Source organism: Crocodylus porosus, unplaced genomic scaffold, assembly GCF_001723895.1.
Source record: "Crocodylus porosus isolate Cpor-Errol unplaced genomic scaffold, CroPor_comp1, whole genome shotgun sequence".
Classification (NCBI taxonomy): Eukaryota; Metazoa; Chordata; order Crocodylia; family Crocodylidae; genus Crocodylus; species Crocodylus porosus.
Genome location: NW_017728947.1, coordinates 32,321,784 through 32,348,114, shown reverse-complemented (window position 1 = coordinate 32,348,114; position 26,331 = coordinate 32,321,784). Strand labels below are relative to the sequence as shown.

Genomic DNA, 26,331 nt, shown 5'->3' with positions numbered 1-26,331 from the left:
CCCACAGGGTTGTTACCTCCTTTTTTCCTCCTTTCCCACTCCCCCCACCTTAGAGGCATGACCTAGAGAGAGATTGTCTGCTGGCTCTCCCCTCCCTGCGCTGACAGCAGGTGGGAGCATATGTCCTGTGCCCAGTCAGGCTTGGGCTGCCTCTGGGCTGGGTTTAGCAGCCCTTGGCAGTGTGGTCGTGAGGGGTGATATGCATGAATGACCCCAGACTCCTGGCTCAGGCCACTGCAGGCTCCTGCCCATCTTGGCCACCCAAGCACTGAACATCAATTCAGTTTATCATTTCAATCAACGAATCTTAGAAGAACCTTCCAAAATGTAATTGATTCCACCTCGGGCCTCTTGAACTTCTGCACTTAGCCTTCAGGTTCAGTCATAGAATCATAGAAAATGACGGTTGGAAGGGACCCCAGGAGGTCATGTAGTCCAACACCCTGCTCAAAGCAGGACCATCCCCGACTAGATCATCCCAGCCAAGGCTTTGTCTAGCTGGGTGAAGAAAGGAATCCAGCCTAGACTAAGCAATGAATTGGTGATTAAGGCATTCCTAATGGAATACTGTATACTGGGGATATAGGTGTGACATTTTTACACCAACAATAACAAGGCGGGTAGGGGTGGGGAGGGATAAGGCGGGCAGTATAAAGCCCTTTCCTGTTGTAACTTCCTTGAATCCAATATAGAACTCTGGGAGGGATGTGGAGGAGGAATAAGTGGTAAAACTGCATTGGTGTAAATAATAATAGTGTGCTTGTTGCTTGTTTGCTACTTATCCTGGGTAATTTTGTTGAAGGCAAGTAATTACGCGTTGTCCAACAACTTATGTAATGGATGCCTACTACTCTGGATCCTGGTTTAATTTTACATTAGCCTATAAAAATGATATAAGTTAACGCCAATGTAAATGTCATGTACCCAGGCCCTGAGGCTCAAGTCCCCAGTCTGAACTGAGGAGAAGGGTGATTTTTTTTTTTCAGCCTCTTTCTGTATATTCCATGACTGCCTTTTGGTGTTGGGTATTGCCTTCTTGCAGTGGGTGAGTCTTCAGTTATTCATTTAAATTATTTTAAAAGGCGTACCATACAGCCTTCTCTCAAAAGACTGAGGATCTTCATTCCCTCAAACTTTTTTCCAAGCCATATTCTGCCTTCCTCGCTGCAGCTATACAAGAAGATGGTACCAGCTCACAGCAGAGGCAGCTATATATTGTCCAGTTAGACAACCTGATCTCACATCCCAGAGGAGGATGGCACCTTCCTCTTCTGCTTTGTTTCTATGTTTGCTGTCCACCAAACATTCTGTTTGACTGCTACATCTGTTGATATCTATCTTCTGTGTTCTTCCTCAACCTTTAGGGCTATGCCACTTGGTGCCTAGAAAGCCATAACAGACTAATGGCATAGTGGGATTGGATACACTTATGTTCCACCTTGACATCCCTCTTCAGGAACCTCTTTTGTAAGTTGCAACTCCTTCAGGAAGTGCTAACTCTGCTATACCTTATAGCTAGAGAACACCTTTTTTTTTGTCAGTAATAATTTTTTGGCTATAGCAATCAAGTCAGAGTAGGTGAACTATATGAATTTTTGTAAGAAGACCTCTGTAAACATTTTTTTACGAGAAGTTCTTAACAAAGCCATATAAAACAAAACGAAAAAAACCGCTCTTGGCTAAGGCTGTCTCAGATTTTTTCCATTTTGGTTGAACCACACATCTGTCTATCTTGCCTAACTCAAATATACATGTAGATGAGGCAGCTCTGTTTTCTGTTTGTTTTATTTTGTCTGGCTTGGGGTGGGGATAAGGCCTTTAGGGACTCTGCCTTTTCATGTCCTGTGCAAAGAGACTAAAAGGTCAGGCAGCTTCTAAGCAAGCCTTTTTTTTGCATTGGAAAACTGTTTGTGTAAGGATTATGCAATACCAAATGCACAACCCTTCTGGGTTCACCACACACAAACACGCCTACCCCATGCCCCACATACCCAATGACACTTATCTCAACTCAGATTTTCCTCAGTGAATAAAAGAAAGACCAAATTCATCTTTTTTACAATAATAACAAATGGAAACATTAGGGAAAAGTGTTCAAAATCATGCATGCATGCAATTCCTCAGTAGCGAATAAGCTGTTAATAAGCTTCATGGTCCCTGATACTCCACATATTCTGAGTCTGGCTAGCAGCAGTTTGAATCCAGCTTCCATTCCTCTCTGGGCCCCAAGTCCACACATATGACACGCCTGGTTTCTAGGATAGTGGGTTCCCCTTCTTGCTCTCAGTGGTTTACCCAATGTGGTCACTAGTCATCACCATATACCAACTGAGCTTGCTCAAGGAAGTTTTGCTGACCTTCCCAGGATGGATGTATTTTTAAAAGTTTCCTTCTGTAGTACAAGGGAGTAACACTTGTATAACATTCTGTATTGGTCATAGCCAGCATTAAATCTCCTCATTCTTTTGACTTATTTTACTGGATCCCAGGCTATATCTGTTATCTCACGGAATGTACTCTTAATAGACGTTTGCAGAGTGGCAACTTGGCCATCTTCAGTTATTGCATTTTCAAATCCTGATGGCTCTTCATCACTGTCTCAAGGGATGATGCCCACTGCTAAGTAGACCCCAAGTCTCACCATAATTTTGTTTGTGAAATGCATTCATTTTCATTTTAACGCTGTTTCTGCTTAGATGCTATTTAGTGGTGGCTGGTGATACGTATTCAAATGACTTTTTTTTTTTTAAAGAAAGTACCATGGATTTTCCATTTAATTTTTTTTTTAAAAACAGATGTGAACTATCTTTGAAATATTTAGATTCACCATTCCTCACCTGGCTCCTTCATCTTCCAGTCAATGTTAATCATATATCATACAACAAAATATTCGCGGTATATTTGTTTTATAATACTAAACTTTGTCTCTCTCTCTTTTTTCACTGGCTGACACTTTAAAAATTACCTATGTCAGTCAATCATTCTTCCAACTAATAAAAATAGGTTTAAAGGCAAGTGTGATAAGTATGTTGAGTAGTTTCAGTTTATCAAGGCAGCTTTTTAAAGTGATCAGAGAGAATGATGAATGAATTGGAAAGTGCAATTCTGTTAAACAGGAATGAGTGATTTCCAATAGTTCAAAAGCAACTGAGCAATATGCTAGTATGAAAATGTATTTAAACTCTTAGTGTAAAACCATGCTTGGAAGGAAAAAAATTGCTACTAATGTCAGAATGTGTGGTGTGAGCCCCTGCTACATGCACAGATAAGGTTGCAGTTGGATCTAATGTTTGATCCACAAAACTCTGCCTCCTGACACGCCATGCATGCCTGGCAGGAGGCATGATTGTAGGATCATGCGTTAGATCCAATCTTGCCTTATTGCTCATGTAGGGGGAACTAATTCTGGGCTCTTTTGTATTGGTAAGAAGCGGACTCCCAGCCATGGGGACCATGAGCAGCCAGGACTGAGAATCCCTGTGTCTGAGGAGGTGCTCGGTTCTGGCTATGCATGTGGCACAGCCAGGCCTGAGAGCTCCCTCATATAGCTGGGACTGAGAATCCCTGCGCCTATGTAGCAGAGCTGTAACTGAGAGTCCCCACAGCTGTGGGGCACTGCTGCGGTCTCCTAGCTGCAGGTGTGCATGAAGCACCCTGTGGCTGGGGGGTTGCAATGGCTAGAAGATCATAGCAGCTGTGATCTCCCAGTAGCTACCTGGAGCACCCCGGCAGCTGGGAGACAGCACTGGCTGTGATCTTTCCAATCTGGGGGTTCATTGTGATGTCCCAGCCACTGGGGAGCATGGTAGCTGCATTCTCCTAACTGCAGGACTGCAAATTAAAGCTGGATAGAAACTAGCTATAAAGTTATTACACACTTTTGGGCAACAACTTCACAGCTGGTTGGACCTTTTTAAGGCGTGATACTTAACTTGCATGTGGCCAGTCTAAATTTATTGCACAATTAACAAGGTAATTGCACACTGGATACAGGGTGTAGAGGTGGCCTGGAAGTCAGGAAGTACATATTACAATCCCAATTCTGACACAGCCTCTCTGTGACTGGGATCAGCCATAACACTGAACCATGTGTGCATGTGCACACAGGGTGGGGCAGGTTTAATGCAGTTAATGGAAGCTGTTCACCCTGGTTAGTTCACTCCTATTCTAGTGTAGAGGCATAAAACCACTGTAACTGTTCCAGAGTTTCAGATGTAAACTCCTATCATTTTAAGTATTTTCATTGTCTTTCAGTCCAATAGAGTCTTAGGACCTTGATTTCTTAATCTTTCTTATTTTCCACCAGCACTGTCATCAGCTCATAAATCCCATTACATTTAGTGGAAGGTATAGATGTTTAGTAATGGAGTAGATGGAGACACAAGTGGTCATCTGTATTCTTTAGATACCATGGTATGAAGTAGGTTGTTGCTTCCAAAAGGTCATGTCTCTGAGCCTACCCTGCCCTACCTAATTGTGAATGAAGCCCACAAGAGAAGTTACCCATGCTGATTCAAAGTCCAGATAAGAGTTTTGCGTATACAGGCAGTCCTCAGACTTGCAATGCAATTGATTCCTGAAAACTGTCTTAAGTTGAAACATCATAACTCGGAATCAATTTTCCCATGGGAACACTGTTATAAATGGGGGATTGGTTCTGTTAGAATGCTGAATACAGCTGAGTCCACCTGTTGGTCCCCTTGTGGTGGGGGGGAGACTGGGGCTAGGGCAAGTTGCTCATTTAGTGACTCCCACTGTTCATCCAGGTGGACATGTGGGGTACCAGTGCAGCTGCAGCTCCATCCCATACCCACCCTGCCCCGGCTGGGCAAGCAGCAGGAGAGCATGGGGGGGCATGTGCTCCCAGATCCAGAGTGGAGCACTGAAGCAGAGACCCCCTTTCCATCACACCAGACTTACCAGCTGGACACAGCTGTATTGAATGTCAAAGTCTAAACCCACGCCAGAAGGTTAAAACAGGGTGTAAATTTATAAATGTCTTAAGTGCTGTTTTGTCATCGCTCAGTTGTAAGTCAAGGACTGCCTGTAGTGTAAGATATGGCTGTACACGGATAGTTGATGCTTTTTTTTTTTTTTTTTTTTTGTCCTCCATATGCAATGCCCTTTAATAAACCACAGTAGTGAAGGCAAATAAATTTTCTACCACACTTCAAGCTGTTTATCTTCAATTCTTTAAAACAGCCTTTTCCCAAAGGGTTTGTTTGTTTTTAATCTGCAATAATATTTTTTTAAAATGGGGTGAAATTTTAAAAAATAAATACAAATTTTAGTTAATACCTGCAAAGTCTTTCCTGGGATTCACTTTACTTTGTGCTTGCTATTTGTATCCATACATAGGATTATAAGCTTTTAGAAGGTAGATATCTTTTATAGTATGATCTTGTGTATTACTCCTTACATACTTTTATTACTCTTACAGATGGGGGGCATTTAGTACAACCTTAACAGGCTGTGCTACCCGCCTATAATAACTGTATATGGTTTTGTTGTCCTGACAAACCAATGACTGCATTTCTGTTGCAAAAGCATGAAGAAACTCTAACTGGGGCTTAGGGCCAGATAACGCACTTTCAGTGTATGTAGTAAGATGGTGTCTTTCCCAGTCTATGGTCATAGTACATGACAAGAGGCAATGATGGCTGGAAGAGAAGCAAAAGGAATGGGAAAAGGGCCAGGTAGTAGAATTATTTGGTGTATATTACGTAATCGTCTCGGCGCACAATCTGTTTGTCTGTGCCCATTTGTCAGTTAGTTTAAGCAACATGACAAAAGTAAGGCTGTGTAATGACCAACAGGAGTTCTGTATAATGACCGATAGAGTTGTATGAACCTGTACACAGACCAGGCAGAATAGGAACCCAATAGATGTATGTCCTATAGAACATATTAGATAATGAAGCTCAGGGATTTTTATGCCTACAGATTCAAACTTTTGCCCATAGGTGATTTATGATAGTTAACTAGTTATCCAGTAGTAAAATGTCTCGCAATATGGATTTTCATATATTTAAATAAAGTTGGGGACCAAAAATCCTTAATACAGATAAAAGCTGTCTGTGGGGTTTTTTTGTTTTTGTTTTTTATGGGGATAGCTGTTCACAGATGTGCTGGTTCAGTTGGAGGGAAGCATTTGTGTGCAAAGTAAAAACCTTGGCAAAACAAATGTATGTGGTGGTAATTGGATGTAATTGTTTTGTCTTTCAGCTGAAATGGTCTGACTTTAGTGTCACTATGTGAAGGGTATTTTTGATATGGGTTTTTAAAGAGGTAGAAGGAAAGAGTGGGTTTTCCAAAAGCAGTAAAACAGTTTGTTTAGAGCAGTACAACAAAAATACAGAAGTGATAGCTATACCGTTACTAATAGCTGGGTTGAATCATTCTTTTCCTCTCTAATGGCATGCATAATTGCTCTAGGTTTTCAGGCGTCCTTCACCCGCACTTATTTAGATTAGTGACTGATGCATTTCCATGGAAACCAGCATCAGGGAAAAAAATCTGTTGCTACAGCATGCAACTGAAAGAATACAGGGTTCTGATTCTGAACCTACAACTTGTGTAAAACAGACTTCTTGGCTGCTGTGGTGGTTTTTTGTTTTGAGGGTTTTTTGTTTTTTGTTTATCTCTAAAAATAAGAATTACTTTCAACATCACTATGGATTAAAACATTAGCTCTCTTTTTCTTCCTTTTTAAAATTCCTGTGCTTTTGAAAGGTCACAACTTTGTTTTTCTGTACAGAAATAGTAAATTTTGAAATAAGTTAAATGTCCAGGACTGTTTGGTCTCTTTCTGGGGATGCAGAAGCACAAAAAGATCAAGTTGGATGGTTACACCTAGGCTAGCAGCTATGGCTGAAAGCTCAAGATCCAAGAAGCGAGTTCATTTTGGAGGTATTGTGTGCAACTTTAATGAAGAATGGTTGTTTTTTGGTTGAACCTTACACTATAAAAAATCTGACAAATATAGACAAATACTTGGAAAATGATTCTGTATTTTAAAACTTTTATACTGTGGTGTATTGTTCTTGTGATTTGTTTCATATGTTCTTTCTGTGCCGTACTTAACCTATATTTCTTATAAAAACTGAAGTGATTTTATAATTTAGGAAAAAAAGTAAAAAATTTAAGAAAAATAAATGTAACCGGAGTGCCCTAGCTTAGGGCTTGGAAATGCATGGAAAGTTTTCAGGCTTTTTTTTTTTTTCTTTCTCCATGCTAGAATATTTGGCAGCAGAATTTTAAAAGAAAAACTGCCATCTAAAATGCATACAATTAGAGTATTTATCTGCTGCACTTTTTTTTTAAACTTAGAAATAGAATTACTGTTTCCTAAACGCAACCAGTCTATGTTGCATTGAAATCAAGTCCAGTTTTTTCCCCCTAAACTTTAACTTGACAACTGGTTAATGAGAGTACAGTGATATATTTCAGGGATTGCTTTTGTTTGCTTGCATGTACATCTGTATATTGCTTGACTGATATAAAAAGAACAAACATCCCTTTTGGGGGAAAAAAAATCCATCAGGATAAAGAATTTATATACTGCCGTAGAGTGGCTTGGGTACTGCAGGCAGACTTTTTGTACTACATCCAGAATAATTTGCTTCTAAAAACAGAATGTTTGCACTTAAACTTATATAGGGTACAAAGTATTACAGAGTGGTGTTCTGTTCAGTTCTGTTAAATTGCTGCTTCTGGTTAATTTACACTAGTCAAAAATTTTAACTTGCAAGTTAGCCTGTGACAGTGCAGACAAACAGTTTTGCCAAGTACTGTTTCATATTATTTCTAATGCCTTTTTAAAATATGCCTCAAGTTATTTCACTCTAAACATTGCTCCACATAGGTACACATAGTATCATCAGCTGTGAAACTTCAGCCTTAAGTATGAAAACACAAAAGGCTGGATGTGGGGTGGGGAAAAGGCAGGTTGAGTTAAGGCTCAAGTCTTGAGTCTATTCATTAGATTTCATTGTTACAGGGAGGGTACATCTACATGTTCATTAATGTGCTATAGTTACTGCACAGTAAGTTTAATACTTCTATAACCCAGTACTAAATCAGTGCACAGTAACTGGTTGTGCATGGCTTTTTAATTGGGCTAACTGCACAGTAGCCTAATACTACTGCCCAGTAGCATATTAGTATGGGCTTTGCCCTGCATGCTGCTGCACAGTAGAATTGGGCTGCTGCACAGGTAGTATCTCCATGTAGATGCACCCAGTGTCCTCTAGTTCTTTAAATGTAGGCGCTTGTTTTAAACTTGAGTTTAAGTGCATCAATAGTGTCTCTTTCATATCAGGATGTCCTAAAAATGCTGATAATGGTCTTTGTGTATATGTGTGTGTTTAGAGATCCAAATTTGCAAATACTTTGGCTATTCAGTGGTATTTAGTTTTAGGTTATGAACTTCCCTTTATTCCCAGTGGATGTGGGTGCTCTTACTTGTTTTTCCTTTTTGTTTCATCTGCCTCTCTGACTTCCCTGTCTTTACAGTACACTGCAGCACTGGACTTCTGAGTTCTTTGCTTGGCTGACCTAGTAGAAAGTATTCAAAATCCTCTCCAGGTTTTGCATTCTCATACACGGTGCACTCAAGGGCATGTCTGGTGGGGGAATAGTAAAGAGTGCACAGTTTGAACTGATCACTGGCTCTGATTACAGCAGAAAACTGAAGCGAAATATTGGTGTTTGACTGGAGGTTAGGTAGTGAAGAAAGGTTGGGAGAGACTATGATTCACCTCCGCTTTTCTTATCTATTCATAATAGGCGGCACCATTCTTTTTTTATGGTTTGGAATATTTTGAAAATGTTAATTTCCAGTTATAAGAATTTAGCATACAGGCTACTAATCCCAGAATAACTAACGAAGACTGAAGCTGACACCAGGAAAACCTGTCTAGAGAGAAGAAACATTTGTATTGTTAATAACGGTGTTTAAAAGAATCTGTAACAACTAGCTTTGATAGCTACGGTGCGTGTGGATCCCTTCTCTAAACCTGGAATAACTTTTAAGGTCCCTTCACTGACCCAAGGAAGTGAAACATCTCAGGGCAGGTGCTCTTGCTAAGTATTAATTATATGCACAATTTCACTTTTTTAAAACAAGCCAGTTGGAAAGAACTGTTTCAAAATCTTTTTTTTTTTTTCTGTGCACACACAGATGAGCTTGGATAGCAATGTTTATTTATTTTTCAAATGGTGATGCTAAAAAATGTTATCTAGTCCTTTTTAAGTACAGTAGTTGAAAGAGAAATTAGATTTGGAAATTGAAATGAGACTATATACCAAGTTTTCACTGCAGAATTATAATCTCCTGTAAACAAGTTTTTATAAAATGGCACCACTGCACTTATTAGATGTTTCTTTCCTCATTAGTAAACTAAGCAGATAATAGGATGACTATTTGGGGCAGAATTTGAAAAATCCTGTACTATTAGGTACTTTTTATCTTTGCTTTCTTCATGACGTCTTCAGCTGAAAGAAGGCAAGTGGCACTTGTCTTTGTCATTCCCTAAACATGTTTAACAGGCATGTTTTACAGTGGTACAGCTGGCACATACCACTTTTCTGGTGATAGAATATATAATTCCATTCTGTGTATACTTCTGTTGGCTTGGTGCCTGAAATCCCAGTATTTAACTCCTTTTGAAAAACAGCAGCTGCAACAAACTTAAAGTAGAAATGACCGTTAGGAAAAACAGCTTTTAATCTGTGAATTAATTTGATATTGGATGTTCTCTGTTTTTGTTATGTAACACCACTAAAAAAAATTTACAAAGTATATGTTTAAAAATAAAAATATGCTGAAAAATTGCTTTATTATTCCTGAATCCTGAAAAGACTTGACCATATTTGCATTGCTGTTCCTTATTGGAGAGGGAAGTAAAAGGGTGAATTTTGATATCTAAAAGTACTTGTGTGAATAGCCTTACTATTAGGAAAGTTAATACTGGTGTAGCCTGAGACTGTTCTGAAACAGCTGCAGAAAGTAATTGTGAACTCTTGTACCAAAAACCTGTTCCAAAGATCTGGAGCACCATACCATGCGAGGCAGGAATCTGGAACACTAGCCACTTGCTCAAGATGCCTAATATTTGTGACAATTGATTCAACAAGCAAGCTAGAGATCAAGACTTGCTTTTCAGAATATAACTCTTAAAAGTGAATAAACTTCATCAAGTTACAGCAGTAATTATGGACCGAAATCAGTTTTCACTTTCTGTAAAGTATGTTTCATAGACTTTCTTGTTTCTTATGTTGTTGCTATGGCTGCATTAGAACTTTAAGGAGATTTGTATTTGTATAGTTTTCTTATTTTGTGGTTCCCCTGCCCCTTTGGACCTGATCCTGTAAAGTAAAAGACTCAGAAAAGAACAAAATAATACAAATCAATCACTTTTCTCCACATAATACCCAAAGTCTGATTTACTAGCCCTAGCCAGTACCTGTCACTTCATGGACAAGGGAGCCTGTCATATTCCATAAAGACTAAAATCTTCAAAGAGAGAGGACAACTTTTAGTTGCTTCCCTCAGATGAGAACCACTGATTCAGCCTTATCTGGACTGCATCAAGTTCATCTTGCCTTTCCCCTGGAGGAATCCGCCTCTGACAGAGTAATGTGATTTTATCATGTTAGATGGGTCAATGGATATAAAATGTTTTGTTAGTCTATTAGTGATGCTCCAACCCATGTCTCCTGCCTATCTGGCTGCCTCATAAACATGATAAATGAGAGAACTGTTTAGTCGCCCATCTTGCAGAAACCTCCAGAAGACAGACCTCAGAAAAGAGGAGAAATTGCCCAATATCGTCTAGTAGTGCTCAAGGAAAGCTCTTAGCTGTCCAGAAGTACCATGGCTTACCCTGCTGTGGTTTGTAAATGAATCAAAACTAGTTTCCTGAAGAAGGGGAAGGCACCTTGGAGACTTGTTCCAACTCCATTTGCATTGCTGCATTTAAAAAAAAAAACCACGTTTATTTATTTATTGTAATAAGTAAAGTAAAAAAGTGATGTTTGAGTTTTAAAATAAGACCAAGTAGACCTAGTATAAAGAAAATGGTATAAGAAGCATGAAGTTTGATTGGGGGTGGGTAGATTTTACCAATCAGTTTTGCAAGTTTTTCTTTTGAAAGATTAGAGAAAAAGCTAAGACCTGGCAACAGTTGCTTAAATAAAATACTAAGCAGATATTTTAATATAATTGGAAGCAAGGAGAGCCAACACCATGATAACAACAAACTGCTTTTGTCCCACAAGTAAGACATGAATAGCCACTATCCTGTACCTTCCTTCATATGTGGTGACTCTACATAAGTCTACTTTATATACCCCCAATTTATTATAAGTGAAAGTATATTTTATGACGGTCTGCGAGTCAAGTCACACTCTTCCTCCTCATAATTATATAAGATGTGGAATTGCCCTATCATCAACCTTCTTACTTTAAGTATCAAAATTCTACAAGAAACAGGGAATTACTGCTTCTGCAAGTAGTTGTCATCAAGCATATGATGTCTATTTTTAAAAGAGACACAATGCATTTGAAGGGGGTTTTTTTCTACCTAACAAACTGACTGTATGCTAGAAGAGCTCCAGAGCACAGAACACTAATGCCTTCATTAAAAACAAAATAAAAATAAGGATCCTAATCCAGAATTAAACAATGGTTGTGGGGGAGGGGGGTTAATATCCTTATTTTGATACACACATACTGTCCTGTTAATTTTATAGTAATTCTTATGCCTCCAAGAGTAGAAACAATGCTATTTCTTCAAATTTTAGAAGCACAGGTCTGGGTTGGTTTTTTTGTCTTTCGGGGTGTTTTTTCTTCTTCCCTAATATGAAACCATCACTGTGCATTGTCTCTAACAGCAGATTTCTGTTCACACTTTTATGTTAATACAACTATGTTTAAACTGTATAAACTAGCTGGACTCTTTCTTGTGAAAATTGCCTTTAAAACTAATTAACAATTAACTGACTTTCTTTTTTGTGTCTCCAAAAGTCTACCAATAACTATAAATGGCAAAGGGAAATACCGGCCCTGCCTAAATACCATACAATGGCAAGGCACGGTACTCCAGTACTTAAACACACGATTGGTTCCTTTTCAAAACTATGAGGAAACAAGGTATGGTCAGATCTTTAGATGTTTCAAGCCAAATCTACTCTCTCTTCCTTTTTGTATAACAGGCCCAGAAAGAGTGATTTCTGCCCAGTTGCTGTGGCAGGAATCCAAGGTGGCAAGGATTTTGGTGGCATCTTTCATTGGACCAACTGAACAGATGGGAGAACTGTTGGGCAAAGTCTTGGATATCTGGTGCCCTTCCTTAGGAAAAAATTAAAGTAGAACAGGGTCTTGGATTTAGGGTACCTTGGCTGCACAAGACCCAACCACCAGGACAGTGAGTGTTGTGTAGTTTCTAGGAAAGTTTCTCAGGTCCAAACAAAAAATAAAACTGTTGTTAAAATCAATTTCTAAGAAAAAGTCTGTTTATGATTCTGCATTTTTATGATGGAAAAAGCTTTATTGAAAAATCCCTGGTCAGCAATACTTCAAAGTTTTGTTTTTTGTTTTCGTGGTACAGCTGTAAGGATATAGTGCTTCTTTTATAGATGTAGCTTTATTTTTTTTCTAGTATAAAGCTTATGTAGATTTAGTGAGCAAAATACCAGTATAAGTGCTTTGCTGATGCTAAAACTCGCATCTACAATAGGGTTTTCTTCACTATATAACTTTTACTTTTGGTGGGTAGGGGTAAATCATCCCAAACCAAAATGTTGATTTGGTAAAGCTTTTTTCTTTTGTAAGGCTGTTCAAAAATCAGCTAGGTTGGGGACCTGAGAGGCATCACTTTGGCTTCTACCATTCTTGCATTTCTTCTTCCCAAGTCCTCTTGTAGAACTAGTGCCTCTGCTTCTGAGAGACTTGAGACTGTCACTAAATTGATTCAGTTGTTATGCTGTCTATAGAAGTAGCATACAGGGAGTATTTTTTGGTAAGAAGTTGAGAGAGAGATTCCTTCTTCCCTCCCCCACTTTCTACTATAGTGCAGTTTTGGCTCAATTTTAGGCAAGACTCCTAAAATAGATGAACATGCTTGCTACAAAATAAAATATCCACATTTTGGCTACAAGCTGATGTACATATTGCTTCTAACAGGTGCTCAAAATTTAATAAGGTCCATAGGGGTCCTAATTGTTTGGTGTAGATTCCTGACGTTTTTTTTTTTTATAACCGCATGTCAACTGTTTTTGAAAGGTAGCCTCCAAAAGAAGGCTGTATTTTGGCAATAGGAACAGGGGGTGCCTTCAGCATCTAACTGTTGGTCACCTGTTCTTTGATAAATCTGAACATGGTGCCCTTTCAGAACGTGACTCAACATGCGTGTCTGCAATTAAATGTCTTGCCTATGAAAAATTCTACCATACAAATCGATATGAAAATTGAAAATATGCTTATCATTGGCAGTCAATTGCTACTGGATTTGTTGTGACCAACTCATTAACCATAATGTATTGTAATTCTTCATGATTCTGACCGTCTGTGTTCCACTGGGGGCCATTTGAAAAATCCTGTATATGCCATAGGGATCTGTTGTGTTCACTGTAAATTAGCCTAGTACAGAATTTCACTAGCATGATAATTGTTTATTTAAATAAATTGAATAGCATATTACATGACTTTTGTCTTCATCCGCATTAGCCAATTTTTGAACTTTTAAAAATTATCTGATGTTCTGTATTGTCCTTGTAATATCACAAGTGAGAAATGTAATTACCTAGTATTTTCTTTCTTGATTCATCACATGCACGTGTTTACCACTCTAAACTCTGCCCACAACACTGGCAAGCACTCTGACAACACATCCAATCAAAGATCAACCCATAGCAGTTTCCTAGGTAACCAAAACACAGCTGCTGAAATGCATTGCAAAAAGCAGAAGAAGAAATAAAATGAAATAAAGGGAGGTCCAGAAGATATTTTTTCCTATTTTAATCTATAAAATTTAAAATGCTTAAAGAATCCATTAGCTGTAATAAGGGCAGTCTGTTAGGCATTGTCTGCCATTTGTGATGTTATAGGGACTTCTCAGTTATCTCCATAAGGGTCAGAATGATACATAAATATATTTAGGTACTTAACCCCCATGTTTAATTCAGTGGGAATTGGGTACCTAAATATCTTTTGACATTCTGGAGGATCAAAGCTTGTTCCTTGTTCTCTAGGCCAGAAGTGCTGGTATTGAAAGCCTGTTGCTCTTAAACTATGGTGACTGCTGAGAGAGGCAGCTTTTGGTTACTACTCAAATTAGGATTTTAAGAGATCAGTATTGAAATTCATCCCCCCCAACCCCCCGCTGATGGATGCACAGTAGGGCTGTGCAAAATTTCTCCAACAGTTTCATTTTGATGCTGTTTCAGCTTGTTTCGAGCTTGAAACAGCAAAACTGAAATGAAATGGAGAGTTTCAAAATGGCCTCAAAACGAAACGAGGCAAGTCAAAACCTTTAGTTTTCTGTTTCCCTGCAGGCAAGCCCAGCTTGAGCTTTGAAACGCTAAAGTAAGGAGAGGAGCGGGGGAAGGGCAGGGAAGGAGTGCTCTCATTATTGACTGTGTAACTGGTCAGTGACCGTGATCCTTCCCTGAGGTGCCTTCCAATCCCAGTGCTCTGGCGGGGGATGGAAAAACATTAAGGAAGGCTGCATTGTTTGAACTGCCTTGCCTTGCTTTCTGCCTTTTTGGTGTCAATTTGAGTGAGGGTGTGCACGTGCACACCCACACAGTGTCACCCACCTATGTCACAAGTTTTGCCTGTCAGTGGCCAGAAGTATAGGGCCCCAGAAGCCCCTGCACCCATCTCCTCGACAGCTGACAGGCTTCATGGCCTCAGCAGGAGATGGCATGCCTGCAGTTTTGACCCTGCTGTGGCTTAATACATACACATGACATGAGGATTTTTTTGCTTTCAAGACTTTGAGGTGCAGTTTCCCTGAAACACCTGCACCTATCTCCTTGAAACTTTGCAGGCTTCATGCCCTCAGAAGGGGCTACCACTCTCTCACATTTCATCCAAATCAGGCCAGAAATGACAAAGTTATAGGCTGTTTTGAGCTTCCCCATTATAGCCTATGGGCAAAACGGCAAAACTGTTTTGATGAAACAAAATGGAACAGCACTTTCGAATCAAAATGAAAAACACTGTTCTGTCAATGCTGGTTGAAATGGAACGGTGCCATTTCACACAGCCCTAGATGACCATATCTTATTATTGGGGCAAAAAAATCTAAGTTCCTGCATCTTCCAGGTTTATTGCCTGTCTTTCTGTGAACATACAAGCTTAGTATCATGCCCATATTTGTGTGTGTGTGTGTGTGTATATAGTCTTATCACAGATGTTACAGAGAATTTTATTGCTGAATACAATACTGAGTCAGATCCATATAATATATTTCATACTACTTGAAGAGTGTAGTTTAATATATTCCTGGTAAATCCATTGGCTTCAGTGGACAATAGATTAGGCGAAACTTGCCATTTTATTCCTATAGAGACTCTGTTGTCCTCACCCTTTGTATTATTGACCCACCCTGTAAAATGGTAGTAAGTGAACCATCTGCTGTTTCTCCATGAGCTGACTTTCTCTGATAAGTACAGCTTTGTTGTTTACACATCACTGGCATTTGAGTCCATATTTTCTTACTAAATTTCTAGTGTCTTCATATTATTAAGACTGGAAGAACATGATCAGCCTCTCTCTTGTGTGGTTTCTTTTTTCTCTCGGATCCTTTCCAAAGTGAAAAATAAAAAAAGTGGGTGATATGTATACTCATTTTAGTTTCTAATATGTACATAGTTTCATAGTCGGTAGGGTTGGAAGGGACCTGAGCAGATCGAGTCCAACCCCCTGCTGTGGCAGGAAAGAATGTTGGGGTCAAACAGCCCTGGTTAGGTGATTTTTATCCAGCCTCCTTTTAAAGGCCCCCAGAATAGGGGCAAGCACCACTTCTCTTGGAAGTTGGTTCCAGCTCCTAGCCACCCTGACTGAAATAGTGCCTCCTGATATCTAGCCTGAATCGACTCTCTGTCAACTTACAGCCATTATTCCTTGTTACTCCCAGTAGTGCTTGGGGTGAACAGGGACTCTCCCAATGCCTGCTGGTCTCCCTCGGCCAGTTATACTGGGCCATCAGATCCCCTCTCAGCCTTCTGTTGTGGAGGCTGAACAGGTTCAGGTCTCTTAGCCTCTTTGCTCTGCTTGCCCCCTGATCATGTGAGTGGCCCTCCTTGGGACCCTCTTGAAGTTGTCCACATCCCTTCTGAAGTGCAGAGCCCAGAACTGGACACAGTACTCCAGCTACAGCCTGACCAGTGTCATATAGAGGGGGAGGATCACCTCCTTGGACCTGCTCGTGATGCATCTGTGGATGCATGACAAGGCCTTCCTACTCCAGTTCATCGTGGCATCATTAGTGACACCAAGATCCTTTTTTGCCTCTGTGCTGACAAGAAGGGAGTTCCCCAGCCTGTAGGTCTGCTGCTGGTCTTTTTTTCTCCCCAGGTGCAATATCTTACACTTGTCAATGTTGAATTCCATCTTATTCTCATCTGCCCACCCCTCTAAACTGTCCAGATCCAATTGCAGCCTGTCCCTCCCTTCTAGCATGCCCACTTCTCCCCACATCTTAGTGTCATCGGTGAATTCGAACAAGGTGCTTTTCACCCCCTCATCCAAGTCGCTGATGAAGAAGTTGAACAGTGCGGGCCTGAGGACTGAGCCCAGGGCTACCCCACTGCCCACATCCCTCCAGGTCGAAAATAACCCATCTACCACCACTCTCTGGGTGTGGCCCTCCAGCCAGTTGGCGACCCATGTGTACATGTTGCTCAAAGATTTGTCAAAAAGGCTCTTAAAATGCATCTTGCACATCCTCTGAGAGCTCTTAAAATGCATCTTCTGCACAGATAGAGGGCTATACTCTTGTGGTAGATGCCCTGTGCTTCCAGAGCAGAGCTCTCTTAACATAATCCTACTAAGGTCCTAGAGTTTAGGTAACGAGATGCTTGTATTTTTTTTTTTACAAGCTTGTTTGTGATCTTAAGGGATCCTGGTTTTCTCTGTTTTAGAAATTGCAGATTCTCAAATAATAGTCACAAGTTCTTTGTTTTTAACTGCCCCCCCCCCCTTTTTCTATGATTAACATAAACACCACTATAAGTGTAGTGGAGAGTGTGTGTGTATCTGTTGAACACAGTTTTCTATTGATATATTTTTCAGCAATTGGGAAGCCTACCAGTGCCTCAATCACTATAATAAAATAAATTCTAAATACCTATAAATTTTCACATTAGAATTTTTTCGTTTTGTTTTGTTTTTGTTTTTGTTTTTTTTCAGGGAAAATCAGAGCTCCCCCTGCCTGCTTTATTCACCAGGATGTGAGTCCAGCTGCAGTTGTGCCCTGCTTCCCTCCCCCAATGCTTTGGGGCACTGAGCAGCCCTGATATGCTGGTGCCCCTCACTTCTCACCCCCAGCCCTGCCAGAGGAGGCCCTAGTTTCCTGGGCTATGGGGCCAGGGACCCAGGTCCACAGCCCCATGCCTCCCGCAAGCAGCACCCAGGCCCTGGCTGCCACCCTGGGATGTGGCAGGTGCTGCAGTGGAATGGAGCACAGAACTTGGCTCTTCCTCCCCCATGCACGGGCAGAGAAGAGTCCATCTGGGGGGAGGAGGGTTGGAGGCAGGTTGCCTGCTATAGGCTCAAGTGTGGGGGCAGCTCCCTGCTACTGCATGCACAGCTCAGGTGGGGCATGGGAGGGTATGTGCTCCTCGGATTTGTGCATGAGGTGGGTGCAGGCTGCAGCCTAGGTTCCCCTCCCTTCTGCCCTCTTCCCCAGGGCCTCTGGGGCCCAGTGGGTGGGACCCTGTGTAGTAAGGCAGAGTGAAGTGAGGTGTTGCTGTTGTGACCCCCACACCACCATGGCACGTGATGCCCTCCATGCCATCCTCCATGCTGTCACTCCCACTGCTGCAGGGAGGGCAGAGGAGCATCTTGCCATGGCACTGTGGGGCTCCAAGTAGCAGCAGTGGTATCAATCATCACCACCCTGCTTCGTCCTGCCATGCCAGGTCCTGCCCGCTGGGCTGCGGAGGCCTCAAGGGGAGGGCAGCAGGGTAGGGAGTCCAAGGTTGCGGCAGGCAGCCCACACCTGCCCTACACACACATCTGGGGGGCACATGCCTCCCTAGGAGTGCATGCAGCAGCAGGGAGCCAGTTCTCCTTCTCCCCCTACTCTATGGATGAGCTGCCCATGGCTCTGTCCTGTTCCCTGCCTGGGTCCTACAGCCATGCATTGCAGCCCCATGTACCACCAGGCTGGGCAGCACTCCCAGCCCTGTCCAGCTTCCTCCCTCAATTCTCCCCATCCATCAGAGTTGCTTGCAGAAGCTGCATGCATGTGCATACATGCACATCATACCCCCTGCCTGATCATCCTCCTCCCACTCCCCCTGGCCCCTTGCAGGCTGGAGCTCTGCCAGATTGCAAGGGGGGACCCGCTGCTTCCCAGGTTTTTCTCTTTTAAAGGAGAAAATCTGGGGTTTGCCACATTTTACCATGGTGAATGAAAGACCTGGATCCCTGATGATCTTCAGCTTGGATAGTGTTTTGTAGAATGTAAACTAGGATACAGATGCAAGTTAATTTTTTTTTCATGTGATCTGGTCTCTGAAAGCACTCTACCTGCATGGTTGCAGGGTGCTTTTAAAATGGATGATTGTGTGACAAATTAACCCTTTTTAGAGTGCCTTCCTTTCCTACCTGATTTGAAATGGAGCACCTTAAGGAACTTCTGTACAGTTCCCTGTAAGGGTCAAGTGTTATGCCCTTTGTCTGCCCCTGCAGCAAGATAGGGAGGGGGAGAGCTGATGTGCTCCCTGCTTGCCTGGAAACAGCTGGCTCAGAGACCCAGCTGGCATTAATTATCTCATGGAGGGGTGGTGGGGAGGACTCAGACTGAGCTCCCTCCCTGCCAGTGCTTAGGGACACTCCTGTTTTGGGGGTGGAGGGTCACATTTGGAGCACTCCCACCCATAGGCAATGACCTTTTTTGCTGGACAGGGGCCTAAGACGTACCTCCCCACCATCCCCCCTGGTGGCACAGCTAAAGCAGAGCCAAGTGGAGTCTGTGGTAGGGCGGGGGCAGAGGTAGGCTACCTGCTGTGGGCATATTGCTGGCACCTGAGCCTATATTATCTTGCTGGTTTTCCTAGTGCCTCCATGTAACTGAGTAGGATCAGGTACAACTGATGCTTGTGAAATTCCACAGGTGATGGGATTGGTTTTTAGAAAGTACATTTTCATAGTTCCTGAGAGAGAGTTGAATAATTCTGAACATGTTTCCTGGATTTCCGCCATCTCTCCAGAGCAGCATATCTGTATACATGATAAACAAACAACGCTGAACAAATAGTGCTGAATGCTTTGGAAAGGTCCAGAAGTAGGGTGATGAATGTCTGTCTTCCATCTACTGACAGCAGGAAATAATCAATTATTGCTACCAAATTTGGTACCATCCCAAGCTGGTCTCAATCGAGAATAACTAACTACTCTGAACAAATACTTATTGTGCAAATATCTCTTTTTTGTGTCACTTTGGCCCATGTAGGAATGAAGAAGAAGCTGCGTTCATTTGTTCCGTTTTTATTATGGTAACTCCCCAGAAACCTCTCTTCATGGATTATTTGTTTTGTTTATCCTGGCTGATAGGTTAGACTGGATTCTGAATAGGGATTATGAAATGGGATTACTAAAGAGTGGAAGGGTTTATCCATAAACCCAGGAAATTTTGCTTCCTGTCTCAGAATCCAGGAATAATTAAGTCTAAATGTTTCCCTGCAGAATCCAGAGTACTCTGTGAATTGGAGAGGCACAGATTTTAAAACAATAGATTCCTGGCTTTACATGTAGTTGGTAGCTGAACAATGCTATCTGTCTTGCTGCCTTTCTCCTTTTCTCCCACCCACTTCAGATACGTTAATAGAACTGAAATATCATGCTGTAGAAAATAGTATCCTGCAGTAGAAGCATCTGGCTCCTTACAAGATTCAACTAATAGCTTTCAGAGCTCTGAAATTTTGTGCTTTGTCCTGTTCTTTGCTCCATGCCCCACCCACCCCTCCCACTCCGGTGGGGGAAGTTGTTTTAGTTTGGGGATTTTTTTTTAAAGCTGACCTATTCCAGAGTCTAGAAATCTGTCACCAACTGTAAATAGCCTCCAGGTGTAAGTATGTTTTTGACTCCACCTTAAGGTATATCTTCGTGGTACTAAAAGAAATCTGTGCAAGTCTTCCAAGTCACAGTAGGTCATTGTCTTCATAAGCAATCTAGTGATCTAGGAAGAATTTTTATAAAACAACTCTTTACATTCCTTACAATAGCATCATCTTCACCTGTTCAGATGCTTTAATGGTACTTAATTAAAGCTTCTTAATTTTTACATGATGCTTAAAGAAAACCTGATTAGAGAGTATTTTCTAAGCTTAAGCATGCTTAATGATCACAGATATCAAAAAGACCTATTCTTTTCCTGAAATGGGAATAGTCTAATGCAGCATTTTCTAAAATGCAGTGTGACCTGCCCCCCCTTCTCTCCAGTGGGGCCCCCAAAAGGTTCCAGGAGGGAGGGCATGTTTGAATCATACTGGTAAATGTCCCCCAACTTCAGACCCACCCACTGCTAAGGGGAATTGGAGGATGCATTGACAGCAGCTGAAGTAGAGGGACAGCTTTACTGCAATGAGGTGCAAACTCACAAAGTGGAGAAGCGCTGGTGTACTAGATAACACATGGGACTGTAGGCTGTATTCTGGGCTCTGCCACTGATTTTCTGTGACTTTGGGCAAGTATTAGCCTTGCATACTTTAAAGGGAAATAGTATTTTACCATCATTTTTGCAGGAATGTTGCAAGAATTAATGCTAGAAAGGTACTCTGAGTTTCTTGTAGTAAAGACCCTCTGGAAGTGCCAAACATTAACATGGTCAGCGTTTATTGTTCTTTATACGTATTTTTCAGAGGCCCATCACAACAGGTCACCATCTTTGACTCCTTGCTCAGGTTGTGTGGTCAGGTAGGAATTACCATAGCCCAAAGCTCTGAGAAAAGAGGAACAGAACAGCTATAGGAGCTGCCTTATAAGGCTCTAGTTGCCCATGTCTTTCTAACTGGTCAGCAAAAATGGTTTCAGATTCTGCTGTCCCAGCACTGCTGTACATTCATTTTTATTTGATAGCCGTTGAGGTTTTTTGCTTAATACAGTATGACTGTAGACTCTTCCATTAATTATCAATAATGCCCATATTTTTGTATGAAGTGGTGGGGGCAAAATGCAGAAACAGTATGCAGTGGCAGGATGACCTGTGATTGAGACCTTCTAGTTTTCTGTCCTCTCTCTTATTACTCCTGCTCAAGAGTCTTTCCTTTCATCTTCCCCTCCTTTCTGTTTTTAGGATAACACTCAACCTTTCAGCTTTCAGAAATGTCCCTGGTCCACACAAGTGATATTTTATGGCATGTGCCAGACCATAAATGGCCATTGGTCTTACGGGTTTTTTGTTTTAACCCAAGTGTCTCCTAAGCTGCAGCGTGGCTGACTTTTCTCAAATGCCATTTTGACAGATATAGCCCCATCCTTCATTCCTTTTATGTCTCTCTGTATGCCAACAAGGTGGGTTTTTTTAAATATAGAAGAGGCAGGGATTCCATAACAGTATTGTTTTTTCTTGTGAGACTTGCTTGGCAGTGATTAGTTGTAAGGTAGCAGAGGTGCAGGGAGCATGTTCCTTTCTTTCCTTTGCCTCCATTTTCTTTCTGTTTGGTTATGCTGCTAAGGATTTTGACACTAATATATTCTAGCTGTGGAACAACAAGAATTCCTATTTTACATTTTTAATGTATTTCTAACTATAAAGGGTTTGGATTCTTTTTTCTCAGACTAAAATTTGAAATTAGGACTGCTCTTGAGGGGTTTCTAGTTGATTAATGGGGAGAGCCATTGTCCAGGAATTCACAAAACATTTGTTGAATCAGAAGTTTTACTAAATGATGCACTAGATAGAAAAAATACTGGTGATTCTGTATTGTCTATGCACACATACTGTCACAAAATTTAATATGTAAAACTTTTTTTTTTTTCAACTGCAAAACCAATATTTCTCCCACCTAAAATATGTAAGACCATACCAATATTAGTTGAAGTACTCCCAGTGAGTCATATTGATATGTATTGGAAAATTTAATTCTGCTTTCCAATTGTAAATAAGAACTTGAATATATTCCTCCTATAAGTACAAATGAATTATTTAAAGCTTTGTTTTGTTTTTATTTTAAATCTCCATCTTTTTGCACAGAAACTCGAGCAGATAGAACAAAGAAATTGTTTAGACACTACACAGTTGGATCATATGACAGCTTTGATGCTTCAAGGTAAGATGTCTTCTTTTTTTTTTAGTTAGCAATGTTTTGATTTATAAAAGATTTGTTTTGTTTTATTTTTTTTGAAAACAGGCTCTAAATCTTGGTTTCGTAAATACTGTATTATATTTTTGTAAGGGTTGGGCCTTTGAAGCTCAAGAAAAATAATTGACTCCACTTGTGCTGCAGTTTTTCTAAACAAAAAAGGAGTTGAAGCTCTGTTTTGCAAGGTGCTGAGTGTTCCCACCTGCCGCTGCAGTCAGAGGGTAGTTTGAGTTGATCAGCATTTCACAAGACCAAGCCTTTAAAGATTCTCCTCCACAGTTTAAATAAAGTATCTGATGACAAGTTCACAAGCCCTGATTTAGGGAGTCGCAAAGGATATTTTTCTGTTTCAGTTTTATTTAAGTGGTGCTACTCAACTGTAAACAATTTTTTCATCTACGAAGTAAAAACTGGCTTGTATTTAGACTTTATGCTTACTCTTTCTATAGCATCCATGCTGCCAAAGGTGTTCACCCTGACCATAGGTAGCTTCCAGCAGAGAGGGTGATCTTTGTAACATGGGAACTCTTTTATCTTTTACCATCTCCTTGGGAAACTTATGGTGACATACTGGAAAGATTTAATTGTTCCCCTTATGAATGTCTTCTTCTGTCTCCTGGCTTTCTAACTAACCAGAAAAAACATATTACCTAGGCAGATTAAAAGTTTTGAAGTGCTGCAATTCAATGAAGATGTTGATTCATGCAGCACACTTTGCATAAAATATTTGCTAATAACCCGACACACATTTTTATAGTGTGATTACCTGTTTCATCTTTGTCCTGACAGTTTGTGTATATTTTGCATTTCATATATACACTCCTAAAACTAAGTGCTGTATATTTAAATCCTTTTAATAAAGTAGTTCATTACCAAGATTTCACCCTTCCTGTTCCTCAGTTGCAGTGAACCCCCACTGTTTAAATAATTCGCGTCACGTGGGAGTAGACATGTGAAGAGCACTCAAGTCTGCACTTCTAAATGCTTTGGAATGGTAAACAGTGGAAGTCCAATTTTATGGACTGACTGCCTTTACCCCAGCCAAAGTATACTACAGCTAGGGGGCAAAGGCTACAGAGAACTATCTTTTTATGAACAGCCCAGATACAGAGACCAGGATGTTACTTTATCACTGCACAAGCATAATGTAGCCTAGTTAAGCTTTTAGCATCTGCATTCTGTATACTACATAAAGAGCAGCAATGACTGTTTTTTATATTAAATATTAACTAGTTTTAATGTTACGTGAAAGAGAGATCCAGGGGTGGTTGTGGTGTGTTTTGGGTTTTTTTGCTTGTTTGTTCATTTTTGTCATTTTTTTTGGGTGGGGGCAGGGGATGGAGATCAACTGGTTGTGTATTATTCTGTAATCCTGTGTTTAATGATAGGGCTATTTCAGTTATATGGGATGGAGTTGGTCTACCAAAGGAAGATATTGTAGTTGCCTAGGTGTGAGCATTTTATTTCGGAGATGCAGACGAGAGCTAGCGGAATTTCCTAACAATGTCTTTCATTGAAAAATAGCTTGTTTTGAACTGATTGCTATAAGGAGGTCATGGTATTTTGCTTACCCTCTCTTAAGGGTCTCAACATACTGTATGAATTGGAAGAAAATGCACCCCCTCCCCACCCTAAATAGCTAATAGTGTAGTGTTAAGGGTGCATTGTGAGAGACTCAAAGGCTAGGGACAGACATTACACAGAAACTGGTTTAAACCTGTAAACAGAACAGACGTTCAGTGTGCATAAAGCTGGGCTGGATGGGTCTCTGCTCCACAACAGAGCTGGGCCCTCCCCTCTGCTCCCTGGCTGGAGCTCCGGTAGCGACTGCAGACAGCAGGATCTGCCTGGCTTCCCCCTGCCCTACCCCTCACTGCTCAAGCAGGGATTTCCCCTCCCCCATTTTCCACTGCACAGATCCCAGCCCCACAGAACCTAGGTACGTGGTATGCTAGCTAATACTGAGAGATGTCTCTGTGTGCATCTCTCTCCAATTTCACAAGGACAGCCAGCCAGCACAGTGACAGCTTAGGGCCATTTGGAGCTAATCAACAGGTCAGCCAGTATGCTGTTTAAGAAGAGTTTGAAGTAATCAAGCCTATTGTTTTGCTGATGAAGTGATAATTATTATCATCAGTCCCCTGCTGGCTTTCTGGCCTGTCAGTTTGTTTCAGTTGGGGAGCTTGAAAAACTCCATATCATCACCAGATGCATGCACTGCACACCCACCCTTTCCGTCCCTCCCCTTGCCTCGGAGTGCTAGCAGGGGCCTGAGGTCTGGCAACACTCCTGCCCCTTGAGCAACCAGCAGGGAAAAGCCTGGGACCACTCTTGTGCCCTCTGGCTTCTAGCTTGAGCCACTGCAGGCATGTGCCTGAATTTCCTCAGTCCAGAGAATGTCTGTCCAGTTACAAACCAGTTCAGCCTAGCCAGGTTAGTCTAACCTGCAAAGATTAAATCAATTCAGGCTTTTTGAATGTCTGTCCCTACCCAAAATCAAGGGACCTTGGTCCCTCACATTCTGGATGAGTTGCTGAACTGTTGCTAGTATGGTGTGAGCCTTCTCTGTCTCAGTCTTTGAGGGTGAGACAAGGGTTATGGAAAACTTTGAGAGGTCTTGAATCAGTCGTGATGTGGATTAGGATAGTTTTAATCATAACTTTTTCTAGTATGGGGAAAACAATTTTGCACTCATCTGTAATCTTGAATGCCTGTGTTGTCGAGTGAAAGGGAAAATTTTGATACAACTAAGTAATAAAAAGATGGAAAAATTGTCATTAAATGATAGGCCAAATTCTGTTAAGATAAATGCACTTTATTTATTTATTTATTTATTTATTTATTTACTTATTTTTATGTGGAATTTACCTAACAGTTATTGGTTAAAATACCAAATTTGAGCTATTGGCACAACACAATGAGGGAATGAAGTGAACGCAGCCTCCCAGGTTCATACAGTTTAATTCTGTTAGCATATTTAAAGCAAGACATTGTCCATCATCCCTCAGGCCCATTTAGGAATAAATATTAAAATATTTATGCAACAGTCTTTTAAATGCGAAAACAATTTATCTGAAAAGTTACAAAATTGTTGATGAGTAGTTTATAGTGATTGTCTAATACTGGAGTCAAATTTGACTTTGCTTCTGCCAATACAAGACATTGTATTCTTATCTAATTACTTCGGACCATTGAGGGGATTCTGGGCCAAGGGTTCATGTATCATCGTGGATTGCTGATTATTAATACCTGAATTGACTTTTTTGCAGGTGGGGCAAAGGAGAGGAATAAGTTGTACTATATAAGCTTCTAGGATAGCCAATATATGGAACAAAAATTAATTCTGAGTAATAACTGGCAGGCAGAAACCTCAGATTACCAAGCTAGACCTACCACAGGTAATGACAACCTGGGTATAAAACAAAGTAAAAGTAGAGCTGACAGGGAACCACAGTAAACCTGATTGAACAGACACAGAAGGGCTCTCCTAACGGAACAAATGTTGAGGTGAAAACACTTTCTCTATATTAATATAAGCATGTTATAGAAAGACTGTACAGCAGATTTATTTGAAATGAGCTGACTGGGGCCTCATCTCAGTTTTTTTGCAACTGCAACTTTGAGTGGAATTGGCTCTTTAAATCCTTATGGCTGCATGCAGATGAGCATAACCATGCCACAGATGCATCTGTGGCATCGCATATCATACATCCATACATTCAGCTGTTCTCCACAATGCAAGGTAGCAGAGTGAGGGATTTTTTTTTTTTTGGTGGGGTGGCCCCAGGAAAC

The 26,331-nt window shown here is 41.0% G+C and overlaps 1 protein-coding gene across 4 annotated transcripts in view; it reads left to right on the top strand.

The window, feature by feature from the left end:
* Positions 1 to 26,331, top strand: part of SHANK2 (SH3 and multiple ankyrin repeat domains 2) — a 771,218-nt gene that overhangs the window by 445,804 nt on the left and 299,083 nt on the right. For all 4 annotated transcript variants that reach the window (XM_019551544.1, XM_019551542.1, XM_019551541.1 and 1 more), the window contains one exon: positions 22,431 to 22,506. In XM_019551544.1, the coding sequence (XP_019407089.1) occupies positions 22,431 to 22,506 (76 nt within the window). The remainder of the gene's footprint in view (positions 1 to 22,430; positions 22,507 to 26,331) is intronic.